This window comes from Dermacentor silvarum, chromosome 11 (genome assembly GCF_013339745.2).
Source record: "Dermacentor silvarum isolate Dsil-2018 chromosome 11, BIME_Dsil_1.4, whole genome shotgun sequence".
NCBI classification, from domain to species: domain Eukaryota; kingdom Metazoa; phylum Arthropoda; class Arachnida; order Ixodida; family Ixodidae; genus Dermacentor; species Dermacentor silvarum.
Genome location: NC_051164.1, coordinates 96810020 through 96823831, shown reverse-complemented (window position 1 = coordinate 96823831; position 13812 = coordinate 96810020). Strand labels below are relative to the sequence as shown.

Genomic DNA, 13812 nt, shown 5'->3' with positions numbered 1-13812 from the left:
CGCGCGTGGAGGAGAAATCGGATGCTCTCAATATCCGGCAGACTCCGCACAAGATGATATATTTACGGACTCCCTAAGCGTTGTAAAGGCCCTAATGTCATTCTGCAAACACAAAAATTCTATTCTCGGTGAGCTGTATTCCGTTCTGTGTACAGCATATATATCTAACCAGCATGTTATTATATGCTGGGTGCCTGGCCATAGAGGCATCGAGGGCAATGGCCACATCGCAGACCAAATGGCCACAACAATTACATCGCAAGCTACTCCTACTGCTGCTGCTCCTGCCACAGACCTGAAGCCTTTCTTACGAAAGAAACTGCGAAGCCACTGGCAACGCTTGTGGGACGCAGAAACAAATAACAAGCTTCATGTGAATAAGCCACAAATAGGTTTCTGGCCCTCCATAACGAAAACGCGACGAATTGGTGTCTTGTTCTGCCGACTGCGTATAGGGCACACATTTGGTACCCATAATTACCTACTCACTGGCAACGAACCTCCACTATGTGGAAGATGTGGTGAAATGCTCACCGTCCTCCACGTACTTGTCGAGTGTAAGAAAGCAGAAACCGAACGGAAAAAGCACTTTGCGCAAGCCTTTCGTTACCATATCCCACTACATCCAACATTGTTTCTGGGCTCAGAACCATTCTTTAATGTGAAAGTAGTTCTCAACTACGTAAATGATGTAGTGCTACATGTTATTAGCCCAGCAATCTCGTAGCGCACCCTCTCGCCAGAGGGTGCTCCTGCGATAGTAGTTTTCATAGAGCACATGCCTCAGTACCCTTGCGTTTAAGGGCCTCGTGAGACGGTAGTGCTAGTTCCGTACTCGTAAATTTTATTATGATGGCGCTACTTATCCTTTATAGTCACAGCACACCTCACTATCATGTTCATTATTTTAACACCTATGTATTTTACGCACTTTTACAGTGAGTCATTTTTAGGCCCTTTTACAGCCATGTAACATCTACCTATTGCAATCAATCTGCCCATTGCATCGACATTACATCGTCACACATCACTTGCATGGCGCTCTTTGGCCATATCTGGCCCTTGCGCCACTAAACACAACACATCATCCGCACAAGATGAAAGGAAGAGCAGGAATTGTTATGGTATCAGCATAGAGCCTTTGGCCAAGCCATTCTTTGTTGTGAACGATCGCATTCATACCCTGTCAAGACGTACTGAAACTGCTTTTGAAGATAAGAATTAATTGATAATGTTTTTGACCAATGGAGGCATGCCAATCCTGTCAGTATTTATGAATCATATCACATTCGATGCTTTTTTATGCCTGCGCGAAGCCTGCAGCTACTACACTCCACACAAGGTGGCTGCCAGGCGCTACTTGCAATACCTCACCTGCCAAGACAAACTGTATCTAAAGCACCTAGGAACTTCCAGAATTAAACCTGAGCCACATGGCTCAGGTTTATGATGCTCCAACCACTATATATGAGAGTCTAATGGCTAGTTAACTTGTGTACCATGGGAGCCAGAACTATTTCTCAGGCGGCAAAGTTCATGAATGGCTTGTCTGCTTTGGTGATTGCTTCAGTAACCGGGGGTTTTCCATTGAGAGGAATGGTACTTTCGGCCCGTGCTTCGTACATTGATTCAGAGTGACAGCAGCTTCTCCCCTTCCCACCGCACCTATATATCATACAGCTCCTATGGAGTATTAATATATTGATGCGCAAGAGTCATTGTCCTATATCGTTCTTTCAATAGTGACGGCTAGTTCAACCTTCGTAAACCGGACGGTGGAATATAAAGCGTCTGCTTTAACGCTTGAAGGAGGAGTGACTAGAAAAAGTTATTTCGTAAGATACGTAGCGTCATTGTTTTTGCTTACTCTTCTAAGACGTCTCTGCATCTACCGAGAACCAGACGCTTGATGGTACTATGGTGTAAAAGTTACAAACAGGGATGAGGTGCCTCAGAATGGCTGGACGGCGTTTCGATAGGTGGGCCTATCTTTTTCAAAACAAAAATAGACACACCTATGGAAACGTAGGCCAGTCTTTCTGGGGCACTTTATCCCTGTTTGTACCTTTTATACCACACTGTGCTACTCCATCTGTCACCCTCTTATTGCATTTATGATTAACGAGTTACTCAAGATTACTTTTGTAAGTCAGTTAGCGAGGAAATATTCAGCGTTGCTGTCACTTAGCGCTTCTCTGCAAGAATGCAGTAGAGGTACATTTTATTCGGCGCAGTAAAGAGCTATTTCATTATTTCTTTCAGATGCTAATACAAATAACGTGGTGTCATGCTAGCTGACGGAGCGCTCATTATTGTGCTTTTCTTCATATCCCACAGTGAAGCCTTGTCATTTTTGAACTTGAAAATTACTCCTATTGATGGTGTCACCACGTTGGGAGGTAAGCGCTAATGCCTGGCAAGCTGCGTTGCTTTGCGAAGACACCCATCATCGGGGATTCTAGTAGATGTTGCTCAGTGGCACATGGCTGGTATTAGCACTCACATACGGGGGGAAAGATCAAATTCTAAGATGCTGTTTGGCGAGAGAGTATGACATAATCACAGGGCACCAAGCTCGCCTTGTATGTCTTGTTCAACGGTAAAGGTCATAGCAAGGTAATAGAATGAAATATATGTTGTCAGAATTGACAGCACATTTGGTTCTTGCACTGAGCTAAAGAAGTATGACTACATATACTATGCATGAGCTATTATTTTATTGTATATTGTCAATAACGCCAGTTGGATAAAATAAGGACTATTGAAAAGTTTTTTCCTATCTTGCCTAGTATGGTGTCTAATACTCCATGGTTATCAAAATTATTATAGTGCACATAATGCTTGTTTTCTGATGTCTGTGCTTAGATCAGGTGAAGCACGTAAAGCACAAATGAAGCAATAAATGAGTCTAAAATGTTGTGCATGCCAAGTAACTTGACTGAATGGGAGAAAAAGACAAATTCGGGAAGAATTTTGTGCCGAACATAATTTACGTGTTAAGAAGCAATTTTACCGAGCATAGGCAATGTCTACTAAGGAGTTAAGGCATTGCTTCTGAGCATAAATTTTCCATAGGGTTTGTAAACACATGAAAAAATGAATAATTGGCAAAGTTAATTGTGTCTGTATCATATACGTATCTAAGTACCCTACAATCATTTCTTGCAGAGGAATGCTTCTACCAGAATGAAAAATTTCGTTTGACCTGGAACGTATCAGACAAATGTGAACGACGGACTTGCTATGCTGATAGCAAAGTTGTGGTGGTAACGAAGTACGTTGAAAGTTTAACGCGGTGACATTGAAACAAGTGGGTAGACAGAAAAAAAATGCGCTGATCCCAGTGTTTCCTACTAACGTCTTGGGTTTCTCTTCCATCTTTCAACCATCTCCCACATTTTGTACAAATATTATGAACAAAGGACCCTACAGCTCACGACAAATCAGCACCATCATTTTATATGTAGAATGCACGTTTCATTTCAGCTCTATTTCGGCAGTGCAATATGCTTGTCCATCACACATTGAACCAAAAAAATCGGCAGAGACACTTATCATTGCTTACGTGTGGGAATGCGAAAGCATTAAAGTCCCTTTGGAGATTTCTTTTGCGCGCGTTCCTTCTCTGCGCAAGCTGTGGCCTGCGTTCTGACTGCGCCTCGGTAAGGCCAAATGAAAACGCGCCAAGCTTGGCAACGCACTCGCTCGCCCGCGAGTAGTTGATAACTCGAATGACCGCTCAGCGGCGTTCAATTGCAAATTAATACGTGTTATTTCATACACTCATTTTTTACACTCATGACCTGTCGCCACCTCCTACCCATTGGCTGCGTCGTCACTAGCCTAACGACGCACGCACTAGGCCGCACGTTTAGTCAGCCAGACGGCTGCGAAGTGACGGGCGCAATGACGCACGCACTATAGGCACAGATTTAGTCAACCACAGCCGTGGATCCGCCGTGCGTCATGAATATTCTTGATAAGAGGCTGCAAACTGTAACACAAGAATTAGTCGGCGACCATCAAACTTGTGGCACAAAAGGTGGTTCAACAGTTACAAATATACATAAATCCCGGTCCGTTTCGGAGTGTTGTGATGATAATTCTGACAGCAGCGCAAGGCTACAGCTAGATCTCGAAAAAGTGTTTGATAGAGTACCTCGCGGTAGCTATATTAGAACACGTGAACGTAGGATCCGTTTTAAGGGAGGATGTAGCCATGGCATACAGAGGTTGAACGACGTGTTTGATTGTAAATACGGTGGTTGGAGCGCGCATCAAAGTGGAACGCTCGGTAAGTCAGTTAGAGGAGGTATTGGTCAGGGTTGCCCTGTGTCGCCATTGCTTTTTTTCCATGTACGTTGAATCTTTTTGTTTGAACATAATCAATAGCCCCACCATACGATTATTTAGTCTCCAAGCAACGGATGTACGTCTGCTTGCATATACACACGACATAGCACTATTTTGTGCTGTGCTCATCATGAAAGCGTCATTAATGACCATCAAAGCCTTCTGTGGGGTTAGTGGCAGCGCAATCAACTGGGGAAAGTGCTTGGGATTTTGGCATGAATACTGGCCAATTAACGACTCCAATCATTTGCTGCAACATCAGGTGGTATACGACTCCAGCAACCTATTTGGGAGTGCCATTGGAAAATTATAAAGATAGCCGTTGTGGCGGCGGAAAGTTGTCGAAATGCGCGAAAAGGCTGACAACCTAAAGTGCTTTTAGTGGACAATTTTTGCGAGAGCAGCCATGTGTAATTTTTTTTAATAGGCAAACTTTGGTATATAATGCAAGTAACTCATTGTGCGCGTGTGAATGTGCAAAAGTTGCACAGAGTCCCCGCCGTTTTCATTTGGGGATCTACGTGGGAGCACACAAGGCGAACCATACTATTTCATTGTGTGCGCTACGGAGGATTGAGTTTGTCGCACCTCGACACACACCATCAAGTTAATAGATTCAAGTTGTTTCGAGATTTATCAGGCCCGTTTCTGCGGGCTGTTTGAAAAGTTGGACTGGGCAGAACATTGCCCAATTTTGCAGTCGCGTCGGAAAGTATGCCGGGAGGCCTCGGCGGATACCTAAAACAGGGTTACTTGTGTATTTTCCTGGAGGCTCGTTTTTTATTGAACTACCTTTGAACTGTGTCACGAAAAAATAACTCTATAATGATATATGTTATATTGTTTTACCAGTGCCTCTGTATAGATCACACTACTGTACCGGATCATGGGAAAATGTTCTTAATCGAGTTAAAAGCATGAACGTACCAGGAGGGGATAAAACAGTTTTCTTCAAATAGCATACAAATACGTTTGATGTGAATACTTACCTGGAAGAAATGTTTTGTTCCTAGGGGGACTCACAGTGCTCAGCAATACAGGTACCTTCCAGAAGCACGCCAGGATTAAGGTTTTGTGTCAAAATCCTACTTTAAAGAAATTTAGGACCCAGTAGCGCTTCGTATTAACTACTGCGTGGATAATATGACCTCAAAAGTACGGCGTCCTTGAGATGTAATTGAAACGTATTTTTGCAGACGTCATCACAACTGCGAATTGAACATCTTCAAGTGATATGTATTTCTATCACTATATATGTTTACTTCAAATTAACGCACAGTATAGAGGTTTTCTTACTGGCGTTTAGTTGGGTCTCTTGCATATTAAGCTTTATGTGTAGTCTATAGACACATCTGAATGAAAATAGCTTTCCGTCGCTATCTTATTAGGCTGTATTCTGGAATATTGTGACTTGCTAACGCAGGAAAAGAAACGGTTAAAAACGGTTGGGTTCCTTTTAGGTGCGGAGATATCCCGGAAGGCTGTTACCTAAGCTCAAAAGAGCGGCAACCTCTGCCATTATGCTGCAATACTACTTGCAACATAAAGACATGTGAGTCCTCGTTATGATGCATTGCAGACTCATGAATTATTGCCAGCTGTAAAAAGTTGAGCGTTGTCACGTTGTTCTCATATTCTGTGATGTTCACTTTTAGTTAACATGTAAGTGTGATGTATAAACTAGGCTAACGTGGTTACATAAAGATCTCATGGCATCTTTATTGTGCCTCTTGCAGTTAGTTTTGTCCTTCATTATTTGTGGGAAGCTTTTGGTGAAATACAAACTGAAATAAATATGCAGTTCATAACACCATAGTCTGAAGATAAAATACACCGAAAACAATACTGGCACGCGAGTACTTTCGCTAAAGGAATATGATTTCATTACTTCTCGTCAATTAGGTAATGATAACATATATTTGTGGCGAATGATTTGTACATGAAATAGGAAAATATTCTTATTATCTTACCGAACATTGTGTTTTTTCACACCAAGTAATACTTCCGTCTTGAAGTATGTTACATGGTGGGCCGGAATGGCACCATCTCAAAAAGCCAGTTAAAAAATTATTCCAGGTGAAATAAATAAATAGGCACAAAGTGCTACAAGCGACACTACAATACATTCTACACAGCTACGGCAACTCTACAAGAGCTGCAACAAATTCACTTCACGCCGAGAAAATTCTAAACATAAAAAATTTGAAACTGTGAGGGGCAAAATTGTGCTTCAATTAGAATTAACAACATGTGAGAATTAAGTGCACACTTGTCCGTGAATTATTAAATGTTTGACAAGAGAAAAATGTTGGTATATTGAAGAGAGAACAAGATACTTTAGCACTTTTTCTTCATTCTGACCTTGTAAATCCCGTGCTTAAAATTGAAAGCAGAAGCTTAATATACCACAACGTTCAATATGCAGACATGTGTCTCACCCGCGACGGTAGACTGTTGAAGAATGGAGATGAACTCAACTTGAGGGATCCATGCGTGAGGTACATTTGCAAGAACGGAATACTTGTCACACAGACGTAAGTAGCCAGCTTTTGCCAGGAAGGCCGCAATAAATATTACTGCTAGCATATTTTGGCGCTATTGGCAAGCACGCACATAAGGCAAACAGGTTTTTTTGTTCGCTGAAAATCACTAAATATTAAGAGCAAGGCAAACGTGTGTAAATCCTCAAAATTTTCAAATGCCCGAAAGAAATTTACGCGCGCATATAGTAAATATATCAAGATGTCTGGCTCTATTCTGTACATTAGTGGACAAAAATTCCAGGAATGACATTCCTAACCAACAGCCAGTTGGACAAAAGAGCAATGTTGGCAAAATAATTGTAAAAAAATTCAGTATTTTAATAACTGCCGCTTAGGTGGGGTTAGACTATGATAATTTAGTTTTGTTTAGGTTAGGTCAAAATGAAGTGCGGCCTGCTGAGGCACTGTTGTCTTACGCTACGAATATTCTTACCATGACACTCCATTATTAGCATGGAAATGTGCTTGCTGCAAAGACGGCATTCTAAGAACTTTTAGAATAATCACAGAAATTTTGAAATTTGTGCAACACATGTACTTAGTTTGCACTGATTGAAAAAAGAAATAAATGAGCAGTTGCGTGCGAAGGGAGAAGCATTGAAAGTGATGAGACCTGATTACTAGCATAACAAGACAGGGACTAAAGAAAGAACATGGAACAACGCTAGCGTGGTCCGGTGTTCTTTCATTCGTCGTTATCTTGTTACGCTAGTAATCATGTCTTATGCTCGCTACCAATTAGCCCGACTTTCTGCTTTAACTTTGAAAGCGATAGCCAAGTTTGACATTGCACGTAAGCTCATAAGACTGTGTTAAGCAATACACGGGGTGATATCTTGGCGCGACAACAACGCACACGGCGACTGCTGCTGCAAAATACAAACGGAGCTTGGCAGCCATGGGGGGGGGGGGGGGGGGGGGGGGGGGGGGGGGGGCTATTGAACTGGTTAGACAGCAGATCGCTTTCAGAGACAAAGATTCCTGGACCATGGCCCCACACGTCACAGGCTTACAAAGCGACGCGGGCATTACTACGATTCATGAAATCGGCCTGAGTGACCGATTGTAGGCGTGAAGCGATGAATATCCGCACGTGTTCACACTGAGAGCAGCTTCCTCCCTCTCTCTCTTTTCTTTCTTTCCATCCCTTAAACCCCTTCCCCCGTGTAGGGTACGAAACCGGACGTGCGTCTGGTTGACTTCCTTACCTTCTCTTCCTTCTTTCCTTCCCCATCCTCCTCGCATCGCTCGTGCGATGAGGAGCCTTGCCACAGGCGTTGCAGGCGTCGAACTTCAGTGATGCGTAAGATGAGACAGAAAGAGAACTGTGAGCGTTTGTAGCTGGAAGTGTACTGTTTATTTATATGTGTACCACAGCGTGGTATGCACTCAGCTGCAGAGCAGGAAAGTTAGTTTATGCGCACCGTGCTCGTGCCCGCAGTGGAAGGCAAAACGCTGCCCCAGTTCTTCGGAAGAATCGAATGAGTGGGGTGTCCGTCCACTTGACTTCGTCGTTTTTGCAGGCGACTGCGCTACGCCTGTCTCGCGTCTCTGGAAACCTCCAAACCATCCACGCGTGGGCCGCGCGTGCGCCACCGAAATCGAGACAGCATGGAGACAGTGGTGCCGGGGCCAACGACGGCGCCTGTTATTGACGCGAAATCACCTCGATTGTCCGTATTATTGCAATGGCAATGAAATTTCATGGCATACGTTCGCTATCGTGGAAACCATCGGATCGACAGAGATGGACGGCTGTGTGATTCTCATATAGAGAAAAATTAGACATGAGCGCCTTCTTCAGCTTACACCGTGCTGCTTGGTTAAGCCAAGTTAAACTAGTCTCGATTGGCCATTGCCGCGTTGTAATAAATGCTTTTCATGTGTTCTTATAAACGCTTTTTGACGTATTATAATGAATGTACACCTCTGACAGATGCCAAACGTACACGGACCCGAAATGCAGTGCTTCTCAAGTGGACAAATGCGCGCCATATCCGGCATGCTGCGGCGTTGCGAAAGTTTGTGCAGGTTAAAAATTTTGCAGCGAATTCAATCATCGCTTCAAAATTTTCAAGCGTTGGCTCTGCAGGACTACCAATAAAGTTGTTACCAACCAATTCAGTCATCGTAATTGTTGAACGAATAGGGCAACAAGACAGTGTTGCTAAAGTTCTGCTTTCGTCAATGTGTCTTTTTTCTATATCTTGATATATTGTTTTGCGCTATCATCATCACCATCATCAGCCGATATTTATGCCCACTGCAGGACGAAGGCCTCTCCCTGTGATCTCCCCTTACCCTGTTATGCGCTATAGTAATCGTCAAATAAAAATAATACGTCTAATTTCTTAAATAGCAAAGTATCTTGTTAAACACGTAATGCCCAAACACAGTTTCACATCTAGAAAAATTAGAACACATTGTTTACGTTTGTGCATGGCCATGGAGTTTACATTTGTGGATTTTTTCTTTTTTGTTTTAACTATCGCTGTTCGAATAGCAAAAATTTGGGTGCGAAGCGAAATCGAATAGTAAAGTTGGAGTGCAAATCGAACTGAATATTTTTCGAATATTTTTCTAATGCTTCCACGTTAAATTACCGAAAAGAATGTACTGCAAAACATGGCCAAAAATCAAATTCATTGCTCAACTAGTGTACGTCCACTTAGTTGTTCCTAGAAAAAATATCCGGATCCCACTCACTGTGGGAATAGATGTAAGCGAAGCTTTGTATGCTGCTTGCTTTGATTGACAATAATTAGCGGTGATGTTGGCGGCGAATGTGTAGTTTCTTCAGCGTTTAGTCCAGCACGAGAGCGGTGAGTTGATGTCAAACGCTACCTTGCGTGCACCACTGCTGCTCGTCTTGTAGTCAACAGAACACACAGACAGACGTGCTTGCTTGAGGCGTTGTTTTGCGTCATTGTTCATGATCTCCCAGAGGTTGAGCATTACCATTGCCTGACATAGTACATCGGATCGTGGCAGAAGTGTTAAACTTTAATTGAATTAAGGTGCTGTACGTAATTCAATTAATCATTATAATCATATGTATACTACATTGTATACCTACATTCGCGGTCTGCACTACGTTTCGCGGCGTATACCGAAGGCGCTTCTGTTCCGCGCGACGCTTCTTTCGGGGCTGGGTGACCTCGACGCTGTGCGCCCGTTTTGAAGCCGTTTTGCTGGCGCGTGTTTACGTGCTCCTTCTGCATACGTGACCAACACACTGTTGAGACGGCAGCTCCAAGCGCTCTCTTCAGGCTATGGACGATTATAATGTTTGCACTATCAAAGCCCAGCACGCTACTTCCACAGCCCAGCACCCGTCCCATAGGAAAGCAACCACAGCAAGTACAATACGCACAAACTATGAAACGCCGCCGTGGCGGCGCCGGCAGGGCTCCGCGGAGGCGAGCGCCATCTGGTTATGTTGCAAGAAACCCAGCGGCACGCGCGGCAAGACTTTCACAGTAGCAGCAACGCCAGGAAAGTCGGGAGAAGAGGCACAGAAAGCTTCCCGCTAAAAAGAACAGCCCAGTACAGCTGTTTAACTGAATGGATGGCTGCAAGTTGAATCACTGAATGTTGTCATGGAAAAACGCGAGCTGCTCAACATGTCCCGGAAGTAGACATGCTCTCCTGCTAGTAACAACTGCACCGGGCACTGAGAACATGTGCTCGGTAGACAGGCTTGTGGCTGGTATTGCCAGGTATAACCTTGCAAGATCACCCAACATAGGCGCAAGCTCCTGCCCCTTGCTCTTGCCACCAGCGACGCGCGTCTTACATTCAGTGCAGAGTCAAATGATGCGAGTACCTTTCTACTTCTGCTTGAGCTTGTGGCTGTGTGGCTGGCTTGAAAGGTGTCGAAATTCTTCCACAAGGAGAACTGGGTTTGCATGTGTCATTTAGAAGCACAGCCACTTGATCTTTAGCGAATAAAGCCGTTGTACAGTCAACATCAAATTTTTCGGACGCTCTAGCGACCGTGAAAACGTCCGAGAAAGTAGCCAGTGCGAAAAAAATGAGTCCGTGCCTTTTACTGCCCCAAGGTCACAAATCACCAGGAGCACGTCCGAAATAGCTTTAAAGGCCTGCCAGTATACTCATTAGGCGTATCGGTGCTCGTACTGTGATAGGAGACGGCGGGTGCACACGTGTAAAATTAAGGAATACATTCCGTGTTCCGTGAAAATTGTCCCCTTTCCACTCATGGTACGTTTTACTTCAATACATCGAGTATGTTTCACCGCGTAACACTGCTATAACGAAGTGAAGCTGACTTTCGGAAACTGGCATTATGGAACGCGCCGTGCTTTGCGAGCTTCGAAGCCATTGGCGAAGATTACAAAGGTGGGGTCCGCGCAATCACTAACAGCGGCGAATTGTTTCAATGAAAAACATGACACCGAACAGCAAGAAGCTTTGCAGCGAGAATTGTTTCGATGAAAAACATGACACCAAACAGCAAGAAGCTTTGCAGCGAGAATTGTTTCAATGAAAAACATGACACCAAACAGCAAGAAGCTTTGCAGCGAGAATTGTTTCAATGAAAACATGCCACCAAACAGCAAGAAGCTTTGCAGCGAGAATTGTTTCAATGAAAAACATGACACAGAACAGCAAGAAGCTTTGTAGCGAGAATTGTTTCAAAGAAAAACATGACACCGAACAGCAAGAAGCTTTGCAGCGAGAACTGTTTCAATGAAAAACATGACACCTAACAGCAAGAAGCTTTGCAGCAAGAATTGTTCCATGAAAAACATGACACCGAACAGCAAGAAGCTTTGTAGCGAGAATTGTTTCAATGAAAAACATGACACCGAACAGCAAGAAGCTTTGCAGCGAGAATTGTTTGAATGAAAAACATGCCACCAAACAGCAAGAAGCTTTGCAGCGAGAATTGTTTCAATGAAAAACATGCCACCAAACAGCAAGAAGCTTTGCAGCGAGAATTGTTTCAATGAAAAACATGACACCAACCAGCAAGAAGCTTTGCAGCGAGAATTGTTTCAATCAAAAACATGACACCGAACAGCAAGAAGCTTTGTAGCGAGAATTGTTTCAATGAAAAACATGACACCGAACAGCAAGAAGCTTTGCAGCGAGAATTGTTTCAATGAAAAACATGCCACCAAACAGCAAGAAGCTTTGCAGCGAGAATTGTTTCAATGAAAAACATGCCACCAAACAGCAAGAAGCTTTGCAGCGAGAATTGTTTCAATGAAAAACATGACACCAACCAGCAAGAAGCTTTGCAGCGAGAATTGTTTCAATCAAAAACATGACACCAAACAGCAAGAAGCTTTACAGCGAGAAATGTTTCAGTGAAAAACATGACACCGAACAGCAAGAAGCTTTGTAGCGAGAATTGTTTCAAAGAAAAACATGACACCCAACAGCAAGAAGCTTTGCAGCGAGAATTGTTTCAATCAAAAACATGACACCGAACAGCAAGAAGCTTTGTAGCGAGAATTGTTTCAATGAAAAACATGACACCGAACAGCAAGAAGCTTTGCAGCGAGAATTGTTTCAATGAAAAACATGCCACCAAACAGCAAGAAGCTTTGCAGCGAGAATTGTTTCAATGAAAAACATGCCACCACACAGCAAGAAGCTTTGCAGCGAGAATTGTTTCAATGAAAAACATGACACCAACCAGCAAGAAGCTTTGCAGCGAGAATTGTTTCAATCAAAAACATGACACCGAACAGCAAGAAGCTTTGCTGCGAGAATTGTTTCAATGAAAAACATGACACCGAACAGCAAGAAGCCTTGCAGCGAGAATTGTTTCAATGAAAAACATGACACCGAACGGCAAGAGGCTTTGCAGCGAGAATTGTTTCAATGAAAACACGACACCGAACAGCAAGAAGCGTTGCAGCGAGAATTGTTTCAATGATAAACATGACACCGAAAGGCAAGAAGCTTTGCAGTGAGAATTGTTTCAATGAAAACACGACACCGAACAGCAAGAAGCTTTGCAGCAAGAATTGTTTCAATGTAAAGCATGACACCGAACAGCAAGAAGCTTTGTAGCGAGAATTGTTTCAATGAAAAACATGACACCGAAAAGCAATGAACTTTGCAGCGAGAATTGTTTCAATGAAAAGCATGACACCGAACAGCAAGAAGCTTTGTAGCGAGAATTGTTTCAATGAAAAACATGACACCGAAAAGCAACAAACTTTAAATCGAGAATTGTTTCAATGAAAAGCATGACACCGAACAGCAAGAAGCTTTGCAGCGAGAATTGTTTGAATGAAAAACATGCCACCAAACAGCAAGAAGCTTTGCAGCGAGAATTGTTTCAATGAAAAACATGCCACCAAACAGCAAGAAGCTTTGCAGCGAGAATTGTTTCAATGAAAAACATGACACCAACCAGCAAGAAGCTTTGCAGCGAGAATTGTTTCAATCAAAAACATGACACCGAACAGCAAGAAGCTTTGTAGCGAGAATTGTTTCAATGAAAAACATGACACCGAACAGCAAGAAGCTTTGCAGCGAGAATTGTTTCAATGAAAAACATGCCACCAAACAGCAAGAAGCTTTGCAGCGAGAATTGTTTCAATGAAAAACATGCCACCACACAGCAAGAAGCTTTGCAGCGAGAATTGTTTCAATGAAAAACATGACACCAACCAGCAAGAAGCTTTGCAGCGAGAATTGTTTCAATCAAAAACATGACACCAAACAGCAAGAAGCTTTACAGCGAGAAATGTTTCAGTGAAAAACATGACACCGAACAGCAAGAAGCTTTGTAGCGAGAATTGTTTCAAAGAAAAACATGACACCCAACAGCAAGAAGCTTTGCAGCGAGAATTGTTTCAATGAAAAACATGACACCGAACAGCAAGAAGCTTTGCGCCGAGAATAGTTTCAATGAAAAACATGACACCGAACA

At 43.2% G+C, this 13812-nt stretch overlaps 1 protein-coding gene and 1 long non-coding RNA gene across 2 annotated transcripts in view; both read left to right on the top strand.

Annotated features, from left to right (window-relative positions):
• Window positions 1-9007, top strand: part of LOC119433285 (uncharacterized) — a 148950-nt gene extending 139943 nt beyond the window's left edge. Inside the window, exons 2-6 of the mRNA XM_049659060.1 lie at window positions 2263-2399; window positions 3169-3274; window positions 5814-5905; window positions 6779-6887; window positions 8833-9007. Coding sequence (XP_049515017.1) covers window positions 2288-2399; window positions 3169-3274; window positions 5814-5905; window positions 6779-6887; window positions 8833-8932 — 519 coding nt within the window. The 5' untranslated portion in view covers window positions 2263-2287 and the 3' untranslated portion in view covers window positions 8933-9007. The remainder of the gene's footprint in view (window positions 1-2262; window positions 2400-3168; window positions 3275-5813; window positions 5906-6778; window positions 6888-8832) is intronic.
• The window catches only part of LOC119432761 (uncharacterized), a 172193-nt gene that overhangs the window by 92134 nt on the left and 66247 nt on the right, over window positions 1-13812 (top strand). The window lies entirely within an intron of this gene.